General features: G+C 43.1%; 1 protein-coding gene across 9 annotated transcripts in view; it reads right to left on the bottom strand.

The window, feature by feature from the left end:
- PTGR2 (prostaglandin reductase 2) overlaps positions 1 to 20,932 on the bottom strand; it is a 38,238-nt gene extending 17,306 nt beyond the window's left edge. For 2 of the 9 annotated variants that reach the window (XM_037984703.2, XM_037984701.2), the window contains exons 1-3: positions 20,657 to 20,932; positions 14,409 to 14,492; positions 12,311 to 12,429 (exon numbers count right to left, since the gene is read on the bottom strand). In XM_037984703.2, the coding sequence (XP_037840631.1) occupies positions 12,311 to 12,429; positions 14,409 to 14,445 (156 nt within the window). In that variant the 5' untranslated portion in view covers positions 14,446 to 14,492; positions 20,657 to 20,932. Of the gene's footprint in view, positions 1 to 12,310; positions 12,430 to 14,408; positions 14,493 to 16,159; positions 16,375 to 20,542 lie in introns of all 9 variants that reach the window. The other 7 variants (XM_037984702.2, XM_037984700.2, XM_037984699.2 and 4 more) reach the window with 5 other exon arrangements.
- Positions 20,933 to 23,030: the final 2,098 nt, after the last annotated feature.

Genomic DNA, 23,030 nt, shown 5'->3' with positions numbered 1-23,030 from the left:
GAATGGCGTAAACCCGGGAGGCGGAGCTTGTAGTGAGCCGAGTTCGTGCCACTGCACTCCAGCCTGGGCGACAGAGCAAAGACTCCGTTTCAAAAAAAAAAAGAGAGGTCTAGACTAGTCTGAGGGTTCAGGGTGATTTACCAAAGGAAATCTCTTTAAAGCAGGCATCTAGGGAATAACAGGGATTACCAGGTAAAGGGAAAGGAGTGGGAGGAGGCTTTTAGATAGAGGGCCAACATGTATGAAGGCTTGCTTTAATATGTACCTGGGACTCTGTTTTAACCAGGTATGGTAAAATGATAGATACGAAGACAACTGCCTTGAAAGAAGAATTTCTTACAGTTGCCGGCGGGGGGGCACAATATGCCAAGAAGGGTCGTATGGGGAAGCACGAGAGTTGGTCACGAGGGCAAAGGAGCGAGGAAGAGCATGGCCCAGAGTCTTTCCTTTTTTTTTTTTTTTTTTTTTTAGGAGGAAGTATCTTTGGTTTCCACAGGGATGAAGGGGTAAGGCAGGGTAGGTAACCTTGAGTATATTACATGACAGCTTTAACAACATCAGAGAGCTCTGATATACAGGGGTGGTTCTTAAGTTGTGCAGCATCTGGCCCTGGGGTGATTTAAGGCAGGGGAGTGTGAGTTAGATACAGGAGGAGTTTAGGGATATGGGCTTTGGATTGGTTGGTTTGTTTATGAATGGCAAGACTCAAATGCAAGTTGTTATCTCTAAAACTAAGCAAATCCTGCCAGGGACAGTTACTGTAGGATTCACAAGCCCCCTAAGATGTGACAATATCCTAAAATACACTAAATTAAAAACATGATTAATACAAAGATTAAGCAGAAGGGGGCACTGATGTGTTACAAAAGAAAGACATCCCCTGAGGCAACAGTGTGAGGGTAATTGGCAAGTTTCTCTGAGCCTGGACAGGTAAAGGAGTCAGGTTATGTAGCTTCTGTTTTTTTTTTTTTTTTTTTTTTTTTTTGAGACAGAGTCTTGTTCTGTTGCCTAGGCTGGAGTGCAGTGGCTTGATCTCGGCTCACTGCAACCTCCGCCTCCCGGGCTCAAGTGATTCTCCTGACTCAGCCTCCCAAGTAGCTGGGACTACAGGCATGTGCCACCACGCCTAGCTAATATTTTTTTGTATTTTTAGTAGAGACGGGGTTTCACCATGCTGGCCAGACTGGTCTCAAACTCCTGACCTCAGGTTATCCGCCCACCTCGGTCTCCCAAAGTGCTGGGATTATAAGCATGAGCCACTGCGCCGAGCCCAGGTTATGTAGCTTCTTAGACCATGTCAAGGCTGATTGGTCTCAATTCCAATGGGAAGCCATTAAACCACTTTAAGCAAGGTGACACAATTAGTTGCTGTTATAAAAAGAATCACTCTGGCACTCTGGCTGCAGTGTGAAAAATGGCTTAAAGGGGCAACGTGTGTATGCAAGGGTACCTACCCTATTAGGAAAGAAACAATGGTAATTCAGACTAGGTAGACTTCTCTGGAACTACTAAGACATGGAATGAATTGAGAGGTATTTAGGAGGTGGGACCCACAGGACTTTGCAGAGGCAAAATTCTCAAGACTGTGCTTTCTAGCATGAAATGAGTAAGTAGACAAAATATTTACTTCCCTGGAGGAAAAAGATGTTTTTTGGTTTTTGTTTTCGCTTTGAAGTTGGGAGTGTTCTAAGTGAATATCATTAATTCAATTCACATTACAATCCTATTGTTCCATCATTTTTCCTCCCCTAAAATCTTTTTTTTTTTTTTTTTTTTTTAAAGAGAAGGGTCTTGGCCAGGTGCGGTGGCTCACACCTGTGATCCTAACATTTTGGAAAGCTGGGGAAGGCAGATTGCTTGAGCTCAGGAGTTCTGGGCAACATGGCAAAACGCTGTCTCTACAAAAAAAACAAAAATTAGCCAGGCATGGCAGGAGTTCGAGGTGGGGCAATGAGCCGTGATCACACCACCATACTCCAGCTAAAGGGACATAGTGAGATTCTGTCTCAAAAAAAAAAAAAAAAAAAAAAAAAAATGTGATTTGGTCTTGAGGGCTCTGCCTTCATGAATGGACTAATGCCATTATGGCAGCAGTGGGTTCCAGATAAAAGAATGAGTTTGGCTCTTTCCCCATGCTCTTGCTTGCACTCTTTCTTTTATTCTTTATTTATTTATATATTTTTTGAGATGGAGTCTCGCTCTGTTGCCCAGGCTGGAGTGCAGTGGCGCGATCTCAGCTCACTGCAAGCTCCACCTCCCGGGTTCAAGCAATTCGCTGCCTCAGCCTCTCGAGTAGCTGGGATTGCAGGCGCCCACCAACACCCCAGCTAATTTTTGTATTTTTAGTAGAGATAGGGTTTCACAATCTTGGCCAAGCTGGTCTTGAACTCCTGACCTCATGATCTGCCCGCCTCGGCCTCCCAAAGTGCTGGGATTACAGGCGTGAGCCACCATGCTCAGTCTATTTTTATTTTTCAGAGACAAAATCTTGCTCTGCTGCCAACACTGGAGTGCAGTGGCGTGATCATAGCTTACTGCAGCCTCAACCTCCTGGGCTCAAGGGATTCTCCCACCTCAGCATGCCAAGTAGTCAGGACTGCAGGCCCATACCACCATGCCTAGTTAATTTTTTTTTTTTTTTTTTGAGACAGAGTTTCACTCTTGTTACCCAGGCTAGAGTGCAATGGCATGATCTCGACTTACTGCAACCTCTGTATCCTAGATTCAAGCGATTCTCCTGCCTCAGTCTCCTGAGTAGTTGGTATTACAGGCACCTGCCACTATGCCCAGCTAAGGTTTTTGTATCTTTAGTAGAGACGAGGTTTCACTATGATGGCCAGGCTGGTCTTGAACTCCTGACCTCAGGAGACCTGCCCACCTCAGCCTTCCAAAGTGCTGGGATTACAGGCGTAAGCCACTGTGCCCGGCAAATGTTTTTGTAGAGACGTGGTCTTGCTATATTGCCCAAATTTGTCTTTAACTCCTGGCCTCAAGTGATCCTCCAGCCTTGGCCTCCCAAAGTGATGGGATTACAGAGATGAACCACTGTGCCTGGCCTCTTTTTTTTCTTTCTTCTACTGCATAGCTACTCAACTTATATACTCTTGCCCTTCTACTTTTCACCATGGGAAGACACAGTTAGAAGGCCCTTGCCAGATCCCAGTGTCATGCTCTGGAACTTCTCAGCCTTCAGAATCATGAACCAAATAAATTTCTGTTCCTAATAAATTATCTACTTTGTGGTAATGTATTAATAAGCGCATAAAACAAACTAAGACAATAACGAACCAATCAATAGAATAAGAAGCAAACCACGATTGTCAATAGGTACAGAAAAAGCGTTTCACAAAATCCAATACCTCTGCTGGGGGAAACGGAAAGTGGTGATGGCCACACAACACTGTGAATGTGCTATGTGTGCATGTTCTTTTTTTTTTTTTTTTTTTGGAGATGGAGTCTCGTTCTGTCACCCAGGCTGGAGTGCAGTGGCGAGATCTCTGCTCATTGCAAGCTCTGCCTCCCGGATTCACACCATTCTCCTACCTCAGCCTCCTGAGTAGCTGGGACTACAGGCACCTGCCACCACGCCCAGCTAATTTTTTGTATTTTTAGTAGAGATGGGGTTTCACAGTGTTAGTCAGGATGGTCTCGATCTCCTGACCTCGTGATCTGCCCAACTCGGCCTCCCAAAGAGCTGGGATTACAGGCGTGAGCCGCCATGCCTGGCTGTGTGTATGTTCTTAATGCCAATGAATTGTATACTTAAAAATGGTTAAAATGGTAAATTAAATTATTATATATATTTCACCCCAATAAAAAAAAATCCACATCCTTTCATGATAAAAACACTGAACAAACCAGAAATAGGAGGAAATTTCCTTAATCTGATAAAGGGTATATACAAGAATCCTACAATGAGCCAGGTGCATTGGCTCACGCCTGTAATCCCAGCACTTTGGGAGGCCGAGGTGGGCAGATCATGAGGTCAGGAGTTCAAAGACCGGCATGGCCAACACAGTGAAACTCTATCTCTACTAAAAATACAAAAATTAGCCAGGCATGGTGGCAAACGCCTGTAATCCCAGCTACTTGGGAGGCTGAGGCAGAAGAATCGCTTGAACCTGGGAGGCAGAAGTTGCAGTGAGCCAAGATCATGCCACTGCACTCCAGCCTGGGCAACAGAGTGAAACTCCGTCTCAAAAAAAAAAAAAAAAAAAAAAATCCCACAATGAACATCATACTTAATAGTGAAAGAGTGAATGCTTTCTCCCTAAGATCAGGAAGAAGACAAAGATGTGTACTCTCAATACTTCTACTCAATACTATACCAGATATACTAGTAAGGGTAATTAGGCAAAAAAATGAAATAAAAGGCATCTATATTGGAAAAGAAGAGGTAAAACTACATTTATACTTGACATAATCATGTACATAGAAAATCCTAAGGAATCCACCAAAAAAAAACTATTAGCACTAACAAACAAGTTCAGCAGGGTTGAACAATATAAGATCAATACACAAAAATCCATTGTATTTCTTTACATTAGCAATGAACAATCTTAAAACGAATTTTTTTAAAATTCCATTTATAATAGCATCAAAATAATAAAATAATAAATTTAACAAAGGAACAAAACTTGTACTCTGAGAACTACAAAACATTATTGAAAAAAACTAATGAACACCCGAATAAGTAGAAAGACATCATGCATTCATGGATCAGTGTATTAGGATATTGTTTTTATCAGAATTCTCCAGAGAAACAGAACCAACAGCATACATACATATATATGAAGAGATTTATTATAAGGTATTGGCTCATGCAATTAGAGAGGCTGAGAAGTCCCATTATCTGCCATCTGCAAGCTGAAGACTCAGAAAAGCCAGCAGTGTGGTTCCAATGAATGAGAGCAGGTAAGCTGACAGTAGAGATTCTAGTCCAGGTCTGAAGGCCTGAGAACCAGGAACTCCGAGGACAGGAGAAGAATGATGCTCCAGCTTAAGCAGTTAAGAGTTAGTTCAACCTTCTTCTCCTTTTTTTTTTTTTTTTTTTTTTTGAGACAGTGTCTTGCTCTGTCACACAGGCTGGAGTGCAATGATGCAATCTTGGCTTACTGCAATCTCCGCCTCCCGGGTTCAAGCAATTCTCTTGCCTCAGCCTCCTAAGTAGCTGGGATCACAGGTGCCTGCCACCACACCCAGCTAATTTTTGTATTCTTAGTAGAGATGGGGTTTCACTACGTTGGCCAGGCTGGTCCTGAACTTCTGACCTCAGGTGATCTGCCCACCTCAGCCTCCCAAAGTGCTGGGATTACAGGTGTGAGCCACCATGCCCAGCAACCTTCTTCTACATTTTGCTCTCCTTAGGCTCTCAATGAACTAGATGATGCCCACCCACATTAGAGAAGGACATCTGCTTTATTCAGTCCACCAATTCAAAAGCTAATCTCTTCTAGAAACACCTTTGCAGACACACCCAGAAATAACGTTTAACCAGCTATTTAGACATCCCATGGCCTAGTTAAGTGGACACATAAAATGAACCATCACAGAAGACAATACTCCCCAAATTGATCTACAGACTCAAAGCAATCCCTATCAAAATCCCTATCAAAATCTTCTGTGCAGAAATTGACAAGATGTTTCTAAGGTTCATATGAAAATTCATGGGACCCAGAAGAGCCAAAACAACCTTAAAAAAGAAAAACAGGCCAGGCAGGGTGGCTCACATCTGTAATCCCAGCACTTTGGGAGGCTGAGGCAGGCGGATGACAAGGTCAGGAGATGAAGACCATCCTGGCCAACACGGTTAAAACTCTGTCTCTACTAAAATACAAAAAAAATTGTTCAGGCATAGTGGCTCACGCCTGTAATCCCAACACTTTCAGAGGCCGAGGTGGATCACCTGAAGGTCAGGAGTTCAAGACCCGCCTGGCCAACATGCTGAAACCCCATCTCTGCTAAAAATACAAAAAATTAGCCAGGTGTGGTGGTAGGTGCCTGTAATCCCAGCTATTTGGGAGGCTGAGGCAGGAGAATCACTTGAACCTTGGAGGCAGAGGTTGCAGTGAGCCAAGATTGCACCATTGCACTCCAGCCTGGGCAACAAGAGTGAAACTTCTTCTCAAAAAAAAAAAAAAAAAAATTGCCAGGTGTGGTGGCATGTGCCTGTAGTCCCAGTTACTCGGGAGGCTGAGGACGGGGAATCACTCGAACCTGGGAAGCAGAGGTTGCAGTGAGCCGAGAGAGCGCCACTGCACTCCAGCCTGGCGACAGAGCAAGATTCCATCTCAAAAAAAAAAAGAAAATCAAATTGGAAGACTCACAGTTGCTCATTTCAAACTTATTACAAAGCTATAGTAATTAAGAGAGCGAGGTACTAGCATGACAGATACACAGATTGATAGAATAGAGTTGAAAGTCCAGAAATAAACCCTCACATTTATGGTCAATTGGTTTTCAACAAGAATACTAAGACAAACCAATGAGGAAAGAATTATCTTTTCAACAAACAGTGCTGGTTCATGTCACTTCATGGTCACATATTTCTGGTCTCTCAAAAAAAAAAAAAAAGTGCTGACATGACTGTATATTCACTTGCAAAAAAATGAAGTTAGGTCAGGTGTGGTGGGCTTGCACCTATCGTCCCAGTTACTTGAGAGTCTGAGACAGGAGAATCACTTGAGCCCAGGGAGTTTAAGATTGCAAACAAGAATGAGTTGGGCCCTGTGATGGATAATTTTAGTGTCAACTTGACAGGATAGAGGGATGCCTAGATCGCTTGTGAAGCATTGTTTCTGGGTATGTCCTTGAGGGTGTTTTCAGAGGTAACTAGCATGTGAGTCTGTGGACTATGTGGCGAAGACCTGCCCTCAATGTGGGTGGGCACCATCCATTCAACAGGAGCCCAGATGGAACAAAAAGGCAGGTGAAGGCCGGGCGCGGTGGCTCAAGCCTGTAATCCCAGCACTTTGGGAGGCCGAGACGGGCGGATCACGAGGTCAGGAGTTCGAGACCATCCTGGCTAACACGGTGAAACCCCGTCTCTACTAAAAAATACAAAAAACTAGCCGGGCGAGGTGGCGGGCGCCTGTGGTCCCGGCTACTCGGGAGGCTGAGGCAGGAGAATGGCGTAAAAACCCGGGAGGCGGAGCTTGCAGTGAGCTGAGATCCGGCCACTGCACTCCAGCCTGGGCGATACAGCGAGACTCCGTCTCAAAAAAAAAAAAAAAAAAGGCAGGTGAAGGACAAATTCTCCCTCTCTCCCGCAAAGCAGGACACCCTTCTGCTCCTGCCCTCTGACATGAGAACTCCAGGTTCTTCAGCCTTTGGACTCTGAGACTGCACCCATGGCTTCCTGGGCTCTCAGGCCTTGGGACTGACAAGTATACCAATGGCTTCCTTGGTTGTTGGGCCTTCCAGCTTGGACTGAGCCATGCTACCAGCTTCTCTGATTCTCCAGTTTGCAGACAGCCTATCATGAGAAAGAACAGAGTTCTTTCAGCTTCCATAATCTCATGAGCCAATTCCTCTTACAAGTCCCCTCTCATATACATGTGTGTGCATGTCTGTGGGTGCATGCCTATGTGTGTGTTTGTGTTTCTGTCTCTCTAAAGAATCTTGATTAATACAGACCCCTTCCTCATACTCATACACAAAGTTTAACCCAAAATGTGTTATTGACTTAAATGTTTGAGCAAAACTATAAAACTCTTAGCAGAAAATATAGGACTAAATCTTCATGACCTTAAGTGAGGCAAAGCCTTCTTAGATATGAGTCTGAAAGTATTGAAAGTATAAGTGACAAACAAAAAAACAGATCAATTGGACTTTATCAAAATTAAAAACTTTTGTGCTTCAATGGATACCATCAAGAGAATAGACAACCTACAACATAGAAGAAAATATTTACAGATCATATATCCAGCAAGGAGCTTATATCGAGAATATATAAACAACTCTTACAACTCACTAATAAAAAACACAGATAATCCAACTTTTAAAATGCACAAGAGATCTGAATAGACGTGTCTCCAAAAAAGACATGCAATGACCAATAAGCACATAAAAACATGCTCAACATTATTAGCCATCAAGGAAATACAAAAGAAAACCACAATGAGTTATCACTTTACACCAACTAGAATGGCTGTAACCAAAAAGACAGATAATAACAAGTGTTAGTGAGGATATGGAAAACTGGAATCTTCATACACTGATGGTGGGATTGGAAAATGGTAAAGCCCCTTTGGAAAACAGTTTGGTAGTTCCTCGAAAGGTTAAATATATACTTACATACAGTAAGTATATATACTAGGTCATACAGACCTAGTAATTTTACTCTTACATACATACCGAAGAGAAACAAAAACATAGTTCACACAAAAACATATACACAAACGTTCATAGCAGAAGTATTGCTAATAGCCAAATTGTGTAAACAACCCACATGTCCATCATCTGATGAAAAGATAAGATACTGTATCCATACAATGTAACATTATTCAGCAATAAAAAGAAGTACAAACTATAACATGATGAGCCTTGTAAACATATACTAAATGAAAGAAGCCAGACACAAAAGGTCACATATTATGCCAGGCACAGTAGCTCCCACCTGTAATCCCAGCTACTCAGGAGGCTGAGGCAGGAGGATCCCTGGAATTCAAGACCAGCTTGGGCTGTCTCATAGCAAGAGGTGACCTTGGGTGAGGAAAAGCCTTCTTAGATATGAGTCTGCCAGGTGTGATGGCTCACACCTGTAATCCTAGCACTTGGAGAGGCTGATGCGGGTGGATCACCTGAGGTCAGGAGTTTGAGACCAGCCTGGTCAACATGGTGAAACTCCGTCTCTACTAAAAATACAAAAATTAGCTGGGTGTGGTGGCGCACGCCTGTGATCCCAGCTACTCAGGAGGTTGAGGCATGAGAATCTCTTGAACCTAGGAGGTGGAGGTTGCAGTGAGCTGAGATTGAGACACTGCACTCCAGCCTGGGGGATAGAGCAAAACCGTCTGCAAAAAAAAAAAAAAATGAGCCTGAAAGTATAAGAGTATAAATGACAAAAGAAAAAACAGACCTCATCTCTAAATAAATAAATAAAGGTTTATTCTTTGCAATGATTCATAAATAAATAATTTTAAAATGTTTTTTTAAAAAAATTTAATTAGCCCAGCATGGTGGCACACACCTATGGTCTCAGCTACTCAGGAGCTCTCAGCTGAGGCGAGAGGACTGCTTGAGCCCAGAAGGTCAAGACAGCAGTGAGCTATGATTACCCCACTGCACTCCAGCCTGGGTGACAGTGCAAGACTCTGTCTCTTAACAGTAACAAAAAAGAATAACATATTGTATGTTTTTATTTGTATGAAATGGCCAGAATAGACAAATCTATAAGAACAAAAAGGCCGGGCGCGGTGGCGCAAGCCTGTAATCCCAGCACTTTGGGAGGCCGAGACGGGCGGATCACAAGGTCAGGAGATCGAGACCATCCTGGCTAACTAACACGGTGAAACCCCATCTCTACTAAAAAATACAAAAAATTAGCCGGGCGAGGTGGCGGCGCCTGTAGTCCCTCGGGAGGCTGAGGCAGGAGAATGGCGTGAACCCGGGGGGCGGAGCTTGCAGTGAGCCAAGATCGCGCCACTGCACTCCAGCCTGGGCGACAGAGCGAGACTCCGTCTCCAAAAAAAAAAAAAAAAAAGAACAAAAAGTAGGTTAGTGGTTGTATACAGCTGAGGGTAGGGTGAGCAGGGGAAACGGGGAATGACTGCTAATTATACCATAGGTTCAGGGTTTCTTCTGGGGATGATGAAAATGTTGTAAAACTGATTGTAATGACAGTTGCAGAATTCCATGAATATACTAAAAACAATTTAATTGTACTCTTTAAATGAGTAAATTGTATAGTGTGTGAATATAATAAAACTTAAATTTTTTAAGTATATGGAGACAGATATAGTGGCTCACACCTGAAATCCCAGCACTTTGGAAGCCAAGATAAGAGTATTGCTTGAGTCCAGGAGTTCAAAATCAACCTGGGCAACATGGCAAGACCCCATCTCTACAAAAAAACAAAAAAATTAGCCAGGCATGATAGTGCATACCTGTTGTCTCTGCTAGTTGGGAGACTGAGATGGGAGGACTGCTTGAGCCCAAGAGATCGAGGCTGCAGTGAGCTGTATTCACACTACTGCAGTCACTCTCAGCAACAGAGATCTCATTTCAAAAAAGTTAAAAATTAATAAAATGAAGTACACAGTCCTTCACTCAGCTTCCGCCAGTAGTGACATCTTAAATAGCTGCAGTATAATATCAAAACCAGGACATTAACATTGGTACAATGCTGTTACCTAGACAGCAGATCAATAAGCAATCCTTTGTATGGGCATTCTTTCACTTCCTACTTTATACACTTCTATTTCACCTATTTAGAATGTTAATAAAATAGGCCAGGCACTGTGGCTCACGCCTGTAATCCCAGCACTTTGGGAGGCCAAGGCGGGCGGATCACAAGGTCAGAGATCGAGAACATCCTGGTTAAGACAGTGAAACCCTGTCTCTACTAAAAATACAAAAACTTAGCCGGGTGTGGTGGCGGGTGCCTGTAGTCCCAGCTACTCGGGAGGCTGAGGCAGGAGAATGGCGTGAACCCAGGAGGCAGAGCTTGCGGTGAGCCGAGATCATGCCACTGCACTCCAGTCTGGGCGACACAGCAAGACTCCATCTCAAAAACAAAACAAAACAAAACAAAACAAAACAAAAAAAGAATGTTAATAAAAATAATAAAGTTGCTCGTTTTTAAAAAATGTCTTCAATAATGAAAAAGATAATCAGCCCCTAAATAACAAAAAAAAGAACAGTTTGACACCAGGCTGGCCGATCTGGTGAGACCCCTGTCTCTACTAAAAATACAAAAAATTAGCTGGGCGTGGTGGTGCACTCCTGCAATCCCAGCTACTCAGGAGGCTGAGGCAGGAGAATCACTTGAACCCAGGAGGCAGAGGTTGCAGTGAGCCGAGGTCGTGCCACTGCACTCCAGCCTCGGCAAGGGAGTGAGACTCCGTCCCAAAAAAAAAAAAAAGCCACTAGGTTTATAGTACTATGTTAAAACAGCAACATGAAACTCATACAGTTGTTCAGCAACCTATGAAACAGTTAAACAAAACAGACACATGGGGCCAATTTCCCTACTGCAGCAATCTGATTCCAAGCACTGAGACTTTTTTTTTTGAGACAGGGTCTTGCTCCATCACCCGAACAGAAGGGCAGTGGCGCAATCATGGCTCAATGCAGCCTCAATCTCCCAGGCTCAAGCGATCCGCCCACATCAGCCTCTCAAGTAGCTAGGACTACAGGCACAGGCCACCACACCTGTATAAATTTTTAATTTTTTGTAGAGACGGGGTCTCACTCTCTTGTCCAGGCTGGTCTTGAACTCCTGGGCTCAAGCAATCCTGCCCTGGCCTCCCAAAGTGCTAGGATTACAGGCAAGAGCCACCATGCCCAGCCAAGACTCTTAATAGCAGGGGGTAAACTGACATATAAAGCTGTGCTTTTCATGGCCATAGGAAAAAGTTAGAAGTAAAGAAGAGACTGTATGACCTCTGGGAGAAGTAAAGCAAGACGCCAGCTCATAGAGCCAAAGTCCCTGTGCCTAATGGCTTCTTATCTGCAGTCTTCGGCAATATATACGTTTTCAATAAATCTTCTTTATCTAGAAGTAGCATAAGTGAGTCTGTTCCTTTCAAAAAGAGATCAAATACAGGGCTGAGCACAGTGGCTCATGCCTGTAATCCCAGCACTTCAAGGAGGCCAAGGTTGATTGCCTGAGCCCAGCAAAACTGAGACCAGCCTAGGCAACATAGCTAGACCTCATCTCTTAAAAACAAGAAAAAGTAAAGAAAAGGTCAACTAGAAATAAAGAAAGATCTCATACATAGCCTCTCTTATAAAGTGGATCTGAAAGAATTTGCAATCTCATTTTACCATCTTCAAGCTTTATTTACTGAATTTGCAATTCTATTTTACTATCTTCAAGCTTTATTTACTCCTAGGAAGTAATCTGAACATTTGAAAGCACCTGAATCACATACATACATGTGCTACTATTATCTGTCTCCTCTACAACATTCCTTAATTACACTAGTGAATAAAAATGAAGGCAATCTATAATTACAAAGTATCAATATATAACTGCTCAAGTATTTACCAATCTATAAGGGACTGCACAATAAAATTCAGATACAACAACATGAAAAATAATAAAATAAAGTTATTTTTCACCAAGTTACAACATCCTGATTCTTACCATGTAAGGATCCACAGAAAGATAAAGAGTTCTAACTTGCACTTGTCCTTCATTAATATTATCTGGTAAACAGACTTCTTCCATTCGGAAATTCTCTGCCACTGGATTACCATTTTTTCCTAAAATATTAGGCAAAAATACAAACTAAAAAAAAGCCAGTTTACTATATACTATTATTATTATTATTATTATTATTATATTATCATTTGAGACAGAGTCTTGCTCTATCACCCAGGCTGGAATGCAGTGGCACGATCTCGGCTTACTGCAACCTCTACCTCATGGGTTCAAGTGATTCTTCTGACTCAGCCTCCCGAGTAGCTGGGATTACAGGCGCACACCACTATGCCTGGCTACTTTTTTTGTATTTTTGGTAGAGATGGGGTTTCACCATGCTGACCAGGCTGGTCTCGAATTCCTGACCTCTTGATCTGCCCACCTTGACCTCCCAAAGTGGTGGGATATACTTATTAAAGGGTCACTCTAGGATTCAGAGCACTTCCTTTTAAAACAGGTACAAGGGGCCAGGCGCGGTGGCTCACACCTGTAATCCCAGCACAGGTGGATCACGAGGTCAGGAGTTTGAGACCAGCCTGGTCAACGTGGTGAAACCCTGACTCTACCAAAAGTACAAAATTATCCGGGCATGGTGGTACACACCTGTAGTACCAGCTACTCGGGAGGCTGAGGCAGAGGAATCGCTTGAACCCAGGAGGTGGAAGTTGCAGTGAGCCGAAATCGTGCCACTGCATTCCAGCCTGGATGACAGAGCGAGACTCTGTCTCAAAAAAAAAAAAAAAAAAAAAACAGGCACAAGTAAATCTATATTGTTTTGTAATTCTTCTGTAACTATAGAAATGACTCAGTACGTTTTTTTTTTTTTTTAGAGACAGGGTCTTATTCTGTCACCCAGGATGGAGTGCGGCTAAACTTACCTTCCTCATTTTAAGAAGCAAATAGAAACTTAAAGGAATACAAAAGTAAAAATAATAAAGTCTGAAAAATTAGGAAATTGGCCGGGCGCGGTGGCTCAAGCCTGTAATCCCAGCACTTTGGGAGGCCGAGACGGGCGGATCACGAGGTCAGGAGATCGAGACCATCCTGGCAACATGGTGAAACCCCGTCTCTACTAAAAAAAAATACAAAAAACTAGCTGGGCGAGGTGGCGGGCGCCTGTAGTCCCAGCTACTCGGGAGGCTGAGGCAGGAGAATGGCGTAAACCCGGGAGGCGGAGCTTGCAGTGAGCTGAGATCCGGCCACTGCACTCCAACCCGGGCGACAGAGCGAGACTCTGTCTCAAAAAAAAAAAAAAAAAAAAAAAAGAAAAATTAGGAAATTAAAAAATTAAAAAATTTGAAGCGTGAGAAAAATCTGTAAGAAAAGATCATCATTATAGAAACTTAAACAAATATAAAAGTAATAATAATAAAGTCTGAAAAAATAGGAAGTAGGAAATTAGAAAATTTGAAGTATGAGAAAAATTTGTAAGAAGGAAAGGCTACCAGTAGAAGGTACTCATCTTCAGATATGTTTAATGCATATTTACTCTTCATAGAATTATTACATTTATAAGGTGGGAATAGTACATAAAGATCTTAATCTAACTGCTCATTTTACTAAAATTGAGTTCAGAAAAGTTAAGTGACTTCCCCAAGTGGGCAGCAGTGACCCAAATCTCTCAGGTTCTTTCCACACCTGTTTTTATGATGCAGTTTACATGTCAGCACTGATATAAGTTAGTACATTTCACATAAAAAAGAAAAGCAAATTTTAAGACCAATAATAACATACTCTAAAGAAACAAAAGCCACGTATATTTGTAATGTAACCTTTCAGATGTTATGATTCCAAAATACTTTATTTCATCAACAAATGCCTGGATAAGTTACCACTTGAAAAACTAGCACAGTTTAAAAATGGCCTTGATAAGCTAACACTTGAAAACTATTACATCATTTAAAGTTTCTTCTAATATCTCTACTAGTGTTAATATCTTACTACCTTAATTTACCACATGAACATCACATTAGTTTTTATTCCTCCATTTGCATTAGTAATTATCAAAGATCATAGCTGTTCATTCATCACAAATACATACCAGGTCGAGAATTCAGTACCACTCTCTGAACAATCATCGCTCTGGTTGGGCAGTGGTTTCACAAGATTTCTGTATAAAATACTCCTATAAATAGAAAAATTTTTAAATCACAAATAAGATTTGAAGTATTCAACGATTTAAAAATAAAAAAGAAGTCCATTTGTGTTTCCCAAAGAAGAGGGAGAAAAATCACATTTAGGATCCAAAAAGATAAACTCTCCTGTCAGTTTGCCTTCTAAAGCAAATACATGAAGAAAGACTAAATCTAGTTAGAATTTTTAACTAATAGGAACAAGTTCACTGAAGATTAAGTGGGGCAAAATGTTTGTTTATTTATTTATTTATTTTGTAGACAGAATCTCACTCTGTTGCGCAGGCTGGAATGCAGTGGTATGATCTCTGCTCACTGCAAGCTCTGCCTCCCAAGTTCACGCCATTCTCCCGCCTCAGCCTCCTGAGTAGCTAGGACTACAGGCACCCGCCACCTCGCCCGGCTAACGTTTTTGTATTTTTAGTAGAGAGGGGATTTCACCGTGTTAGCCAGGATGGTCTCAATCTCCTGACCTCACGATCTACCCGCCTGGGATTACAGGCGTGAGCCGCCGCATCCAGCCCAAGTGGGGCAAAATGTTTTTGGTCTCAGATAATTCAAGCTCATTCATCTTCAAGCACACCACCATGAATAAGCCTCCTATGGCTCAATTAAAAGAAAACAACACAAGGCTGGTCCAAAGGTAGTGAGTTGTCGCAACTGATTATTCACAGTCAGTAACAGGTCAGACCCCTTTGTTCTACTCTTTCCCCCTTCTCAGTACTGCACTTGACTTGTTTTTAAATAAAGACAAGAAAAAAACAAAACAAACAACATGATATATTCCTCCAGAGCTAGCAGTTAATCTACTGGCAAAATAAAAACACCGCGGCCGGGCACGGTGGCTCATGCCTATAATCCCAGCACTTTGGGAGGCCGAGGCGGGTGGATCACGAGGTCAGGAGTTCGAGACCATCCTGCCTAACACGGTGAAACCCTGTCTCTACTAAAAATACAAAAAAATTAGCTGGGCGTGGTGGCAGGCACCTGTAGTCCCAGCTATTCCGGAGGCTGAGGCAGGAGAATGGCATGAACCTGGGAGGCAGAGCTTGCAGTGAGCTGAGATCGCGCCACTACACTCCAGTCTGGGCCACAAAGTGAGACTCCATCTCAAAAAAAAGAAAAAAGAAAGAAAGAAAAAAAAAAACACTAACTGCTTAATTGATATGTAACGAAAAAAATTTTTTTTTTTTTGGAGTCGGGGATGGAGTCTCACTCTGTCACCCAGGCTGGAGTGCCGTGGCACGATCTCAGGATCTCAGCTCACCGCAACCTGTGCTTCCTCGGTTCAAGCGATTCTCCTGCCTCAGCCTCCCAACTAGCTGGGATTACAGGCGTGCACCACGATGCCTTGCTAATTTTCTTTTTGTATTTTTAGTAGAGACGGGGTTTCACCATGTTGGCTAGGCTGGTCTTGAACTCCTGACCTCAAGTGATCTGCCCGCCTCAGCCTCACAAAGTGCTGGGATTACAGGCGTGAGCCACCAAGCCCAGCCACGTAACCAAATTTCCAAAGGCTCTTCTATTTGTTTATCAAAATAGAAATTCCTTTGCCTTCTTAGCAGTGGTGAATTTAAAAAAAAAAAACAAAAAACGGAAATTCCTTTATAGTTTAGCTAACAATAAAAGTAACATATCAAAGGAATTTAAAAATCCTTACCTTATAAGAAAGTCCATATCACAATATGGCCAATAAGTAAACGATCAGTTTATTCTGTTTTGTTTTGTTTTTTGAGATGAGGTCTCGCTATGTTGCTCAGGCTGGTCTCGAATTCCTGGGCTCAAGTGATCCTCCCATCTCAGCCTCCCAAAGTGCTGGGATTACAGGCGTGAGCCACTACATCTGGCCAGTTTATTCTGGATTTACAATTTGAGCTAATGAAGGAAGCAAAAGAAGTTCCAGTACTAGCACTATCTGACTTGTTGAAAATCACTTTGCTTACTTTATCCACCAGTGAAAATTAGAAAATCAAGCCCTTAGTGTTACTATGCGCCAAGCACTGTTGTGAGTGCTTTGTACAGCTTGACGACTGGGATACATGCCGAGAAATGTGACATTAGGTGATTTCATCATTGTATGAACATGAAAGTGTACTTACACAAACCTACATGGTACAGATGACACTAGACACCTAGGCTACGTGGTTTAGCCTATAACTTCCAGGATACAAACCTATATGGCATATTGCTGTACTGAATGCTGCAGACAACTGGAACACAGTGGTAAGTATTTGTGTATCTAAATATAGAAAAAGTACAGTAAAAAATATGGGGTAAAAGATTTAAAAATGGGCTGGGCGCGGTGGCTCACCCTTGTAATCCCAGCACTTTGGGAGGCCAAGGTGGGCAGTTCACCTGAGGTCAGGAGTTCGAGACCAGCCTGGCTAACATGATGAAACCCTGTGTCTACCAAAAATACCAAAAAAATTAGCCGGTGGGTAGGTGGCGCATGCCTGTAGTTCCAGCTACTTGGGAGGCTGAGGCAGGAGAATCGCTTGTACTCTGGAGGCAGAGATTGCAGTGAGCCAAGATCGCGCCACTGCACTCCAGCCTGGGTGACAGAGTGGGACTCTGTCCCCAAAAAAAAAACCACAAAAAAATTTTTTTAATGGTATACCTATATAGGGCACCTTACCATGAATGGAGCCTACCAGATTAGAAGTTGCTCTGGATGAGTCAGTGAGTGAGTGGTAAGGGAATGTGAAAACCTAGGACATTACCGTAGGCTACTTAGACTTTATTAACACTATACACTTAGACTACACTAAATTTCTTTTCTTTTTTTTTGAAACGGAGTCTTGCTGTGTCGCACGGGCTGGAGTGCAGTGACGCAATCTCAGCTCACTACAACCTCTGCCTCCCAGGTTCAAGCGATTCTCCTGCCTCAGCGTCCCGAGTAGCTGGGATTACAGGTGCATGCCACCACTCCTGGCTTATTTTTGTATTTTTAATAGAGACGGGGTTTCACCATGTTGGTCAGGCTGGTCTCGATCTCCTGACCTCGTGATTCACCCGCCTCGGCCTCCCAAAGTGCTGGAATTATAGGCATAAGCCACCTCGCCTGGCTCCACTAAATTTCTTAAAATATAAAGTAATACTCCAGGCATGGTGGCTCATGCCTGTAATCCCAGCACTTTGGGAGGCTGAGGCAGGTGGATCATTTGAGGTCAGGAGTTCACAATCAGCCTGGCCAACATGGTGAAACCCTGTCTCTACTAAACATACAAAAATCAGTTGGGCATGGTGATGCACTTCTGTAATCCCAGCTACTCAAGAGTCTGAGGCAGGAGAATCGCTTGAACTCAGGAGGCGGAGGTTGCGGTGAGCCGAGATTGTGCCACTGCACTCCAGTCTGGGTGACAGAGTGAGACCCTGTATGTATAAATAAATAAATAAAGTAATTGCACCATAACGTTCTGATGACTATGACATCACCAGGCAAGAGGAATTTTTCAGTTCCATTATAATGTTATGGGAGGCTCATCGTCTGTCATTGTCTAAACCATTATGATGTGGCAAATGATCGTATAATCTCACTGGTTGTGACAGAACAGCTAGTTGCCCTCAGTGACTATCCTCTCCTACTGGACACTATGTTGCCCCGCTAAAAGATTACATTTTCCAACTTCCCCTTGAAGCAAAACCCAGCCATCACAGATTTAAACATAAACACTATGCCATTATTACACCCAATAGAAGTAATAGTACAAGTAATTCCTTATCACCATCTAATGCCTAGTGCATATTCAAATCTCCTGATGTTTCAAGGATGTCTTTTTACATTTGGTTCATTAAAATCAGAATTCAAGGTCCACATACTACAGTTTGAGTCTCCCTTCCCTATTTCATGCCCTTGATTTGTTTCATTACTTTGTAGAATGTTCTTTGACTGCTTCCTCATGGTGTCATTTACTATCACAAGGTAAATGACTAGCTTTTAAAGGAAGGAGGAAATGTCTCTTCTATCTCCTTCCCTTATCTATGACTGCTAGTTACATCCAGAGGCTTGATTACTTCAGGTTCAATTTTTCAGGCAAGAATCTTTAAGGGTGGTGCCACATCCATTCATCACACCATGAGGTCCATAATGTCATGTAGGGCTACACGTGTTTTAAAAAGAAAACTTTCTACAGAATCACCATATGTGTCAATTATTTAAGGATTAAAAAGCCAAAGTTTTCCAAATTAAGTAGGTCTAAGAGTCCTTAAGTAGTAATAGAACCATAATGGCTAAATTTTCAAAGTAGTCTTTCCAAATGAAATGTCATATTTGCCCTCTTCTCTAATTACTGTCAATGGTATGCTTTATTTCTTTAAAATATTAATATGTATATTATAGATTTGTCCAAACACTGCTTATCAGCATGAAAAATATACTATTAAAGTTCTCTCACTCTGTATTAAATTAGAAACTTTTCAAGTGTCAAATACTACAATTAATACAGGATAATTGTATGATATCCCTCCACAGTACCAAAAAAACACACATTTACAATATAGATAACTTGGCTGTGCACGGTGGCTCACACCTGGAATCCCAGCACTTTGGGAGGCTGAGGCAGGTGGATCACTTGAGGTCAGGAGTTTGAGACCAGCCTGGCCAACATGGTGAAACTCCGCCCTACTAAAAATACAAAAATTAACCAGGCGTGGTGGTGGGCGCCTGTAATCCCAGCTACTCCAGAGGCTGAGGCAGGAGAATAGCTTGAACCTGGGAGGTGGAAGTTGCAGTGAGCCAAAACTGAGCCATTACACTCAAGCCTGGGGGACAAGAGTGAAACTTCGTCTCAAAAAAATAAATAAATAATAAAAATAAAACATAGATAACTGGATTTAGTCATAAAATTAACAGCTAAAATAAGACACACTAAGTTCCAAGATCTGAAAGAAGGGTAGATTGTTAAATTCATCCCAAGTAGGGGAAAAAAACTCAGCAAATCCTATTTGCCTGGGATGCTATTCCTACTTGGTGCTAATATTACAAAATAATAACAGATGAATTTGCTCTGATGTGATGATAAAGAGTGTGTTGAGTGTTTACCTTGCAGCCTGGAAAAGAGAAAGGTCATTGAACTAGGAAGAACAGAGTATTTGTCCTGGTTCTAACCAGGTGGGAACTTGGAAAAAGTCCCTTCTGTCAACCTGTTTCTTCAATATTCCTAAACGCCAGGAACTGAGCAAAGACTCATTCATTAGCCTGTTTAAACCACCTCCCCCACCCCTATCCCCAAAAAACTGTGAGGTTGGTAATATCATCCTCTCAATTTTATAGATGAGAAAAGGGTCCGGGTATGGTGGTTCAAGCCTGTAATCCCAGCACTTTGGGAGGCTGAGGTGGGCGGACCACCTGAGGTCAGGAGTTGGAGACCAGCTTGGACAACATGGTGAAACCCCACCAATACTAAAAATACAAAAATTAGCCCGGCGTGGTGGCGGGCACCTGTAATCCCAGCTACTCTGGAGGCTGAGGCTGGAGAATCACTTGAAACCGGGAGGTGGAAGTTGCAGTGAGCCGAGATCAAGCCACTGCACTCCAACCTGGGCGACAGAGCAAGACTCCGTCACACATACACACACAAAAAAATGTGAGTCCAATCCCCTAAGCCCGGCACATGGTAGGTGTTCAACTAATCTGTGTTTTTTTTTTTTTTTTTTTTTTTTGAGACGGAGTCTTGCTCTGTCACCCAGGCTGGAGTGCAGTGGCCGGATCTCAGCTCACTGCAAGCTCCACCTCCCAGGTTTACGCCATTCTCCTGCCTCAGCCTCCCGAGTAGCTGGGACTACAGGCGCCTGCCATGTCGCCCGGCTAGTTTTTTGTATTTTTTAGTAGAGACGGGGTTTCACCGTGTTAGCCAGGATGGTCTCGATCTCCTGACCTCGGGATCCACCCGTCTCGGCCTCCCAAAGTGCTGGGATTACAGGCTTGAGCCACCGCGCCCGGCCATAATCTGTGTTAAATGAAAGTTCCAGAGGCACCTCAAACACAATTACGTCAAAACATCAGGTTACTTTCCCCCAAGAATTCAAAAAAACACCCCAAAACCTGCTTCTGCTTCTCGAGCGTTCCCTATCTCAGTATTCTGGGCAATAACGCCAGTGTCCCCGGTAGCTCCGGGAGGACGCCTGGAAGTCACCCTGGTTGAGTCTCCTCCCTCACCGCTGAGGCCCGAAGCAGCTTCGGTAGCCACAGTCGCGGCGGCCGCTCGCGCGTCACTGACCGTAGTGGAGCCCGTGTAAACGAAATCTCGCGTGATTTTCCGGAAAGAGGCTGTACTCCACGACCCCAGCTCGCCCCCAGGCCTCGGCTCTCCGACCGCGGTACGCAGGCGCGCGGCTAGGCCCGGCTCCGCGCCCCCTCCCCTCCCAGGGGCGGGGTTTGGAAGCTTAGGGAAGATTCCTGGGCGCCCCACGTTTCCGGGAGAAGCAGGGGAGATGCGGCACGCCAGGGGAGAGTTACTAGTCTGGATAAAGTGCGTTAATAACTTAACCGAGATTGGTTCCCTGTGGCCGCCTCTACTGCCTTGACCCAAAAAGCAAATCTTGCAACCTTGACCAGCGAGTTCACATTTAGCAGTCCTTGAAGAAGCTGTATTAGTTTTGTGGATGTCTCCCTGAACCTCGACTGGGAAATCATAGTGAGAGAGGCACCGTCAAGCCTACTCCTTGTTTTATAGACGGGGAAACTGAGTCTCGGAGAGCTGATGTGATTGGATCACCTACCTTTCAGCTGGTTAGGCGCAGTGCTGAGATAAAACGCCTGTCTCCGGACCCTGATCCAAGGCCCCTTTGCGCCTCTTTTATTTCACAAAGAATACCAAATTCCTCCAAGATTACTCAGTGTGGGCTGATTTCTCAATTTCATTCATTGTTAGTTGTCTCCTCTTGTGCTGGACTGGGTTGAGCAAAGTGTACACCTAGGACAGCTTCGGATCCTCAGGGACTTCAGACCCTAAGAAAGATCATGTGAATTAGGCAGGTATAAGAATTGCTTGTATTCACGTGAGAGCTAATAGCTCAGCACAAGTCACGCATGGAGTAGCTGAAAGATGACGAGGTTGGTGAGCAAGGGAATAGTGATCAAACAGGTAGGAGCTCCTGGTAGCTTTATGTCTGAATATTTTTGCTTCTTTGGGAAAGCTTCAGGAAGGACTAGGAGAATTATACTACTTTGCAAACATTTTCAGACAGGAGCTAATCTCTTTTATCCGTCATGGACAGGTAGGTAGACCTTCAATGCCTTTTGTAATGACTTAAACCAAATGATGAAAAATAAAATGCTCAAATAGACAAAAAGTAGCAGTATAAAATAAAGGTAATCTAGAACCTGATTTAAAAGAAACACTCATTCAAAATAGAAAAGAAACCCTGCAATATTAGTTTTGGGGCTGGGCGCGGTGGCTCACGCCTGTAATCTCAGACTTTTGGGAGGCACAGGCAGGTGGATTGCTTGAGTCAGGAGTTCGAGACCAGCCTGGGCAACGTGGTGAAACCGCGTTTCTTCAAAAAATAGAAAATAAAATGAAATTAGCCAGGTGTGGTGATGCTTGCTGGTAGTCTCTCAGCTGCTCAGTAGGCTGCAGTGAGTCTTGATCACACCACTGCACTCCAGCTTCGGTGACAGACACCTTGTCTTAAAATTTTAAAATATATGTATATTAATTAGTTTTAGCTCTCTTGATTCTAGGGTCTGTGAACTCCTTGTAACAAGTGTGATTTTTCTCACCAAAATGAGTTCCCAAAAATTCAATAAATGAGTAGAGGATTTATATGTACATTTTAATCTTGTTTATCCCCTACTTCTAAATTTTCTCTAACACCAGGATTACTATCATTTATATAATGCTTAGTTTGAGTTGGATAATGCCTTATATGATTTTTTGCCTACATGATTTAATTTTCAAAACAGCCCTGTTACTATTATTACCATTTTACCAATGAGGAAACCGAAGTTAAACCAGTTAAGTACTAAGTCAGGTTAAGTAACTAATAAGTAAAGGAGCAAGTTATCCTCCCTCAGTCCAAGCACCTGACCCTTTGTTATATTTGCCATAAATCTGGAATTCCCTACTCCTCCCCCTTTGCAGAACTTTGTACTGCCCCTTCTCATCATTCAAGCAATTCCTGAGAATCATTTTCTTTTTTTTTTTTTTTTTTGAGACGGAGTCTCTCTCTGTCGCCCAGGCTAGAGTGCAGTGGCACGATCTCGGCCTACTGCAACCTCCACCTCCCAGGTTCAAGCAACTGAACCTACTGAGTAGCTGGAACCACAGGCGTGTGCCACCACACCCAGCTAATTTTTGTATTTTTAGTAGAAACGGGGTTTCATCATGTTGGCCAGGCTGGTCTCAAACTCCAAACCTCAGGTGATCCACCCACCTTGGCCTCCCAAAGTGCTGGGATTAAAGGCGTGAGCCACCACACCCGGCCCTGAGAATAATTTTCTAGACTTCACTAGAAGGAAGTGTCAATTCTTCTCATTTCCATCTTATCAAAAAAAATACATAGTATATATAGTTTCATTCAAGCATGAT

Source organism: Chlorocebus sabaeus, chromosome 24 (assembly GCF_047675955.1).
Source record: "Chlorocebus sabaeus isolate Y175 chromosome 24, mChlSab1.0.hap1, whole genome shotgun sequence".
NCBI classification, from domain to species: Eukaryota; Metazoa; Chordata; class Mammalia; order Primates; family Cercopithecidae; genus Chlorocebus; species Chlorocebus sabaeus.
This window is presented reverse-complemented; position numbering and strand designations above follow the sequence as displayed.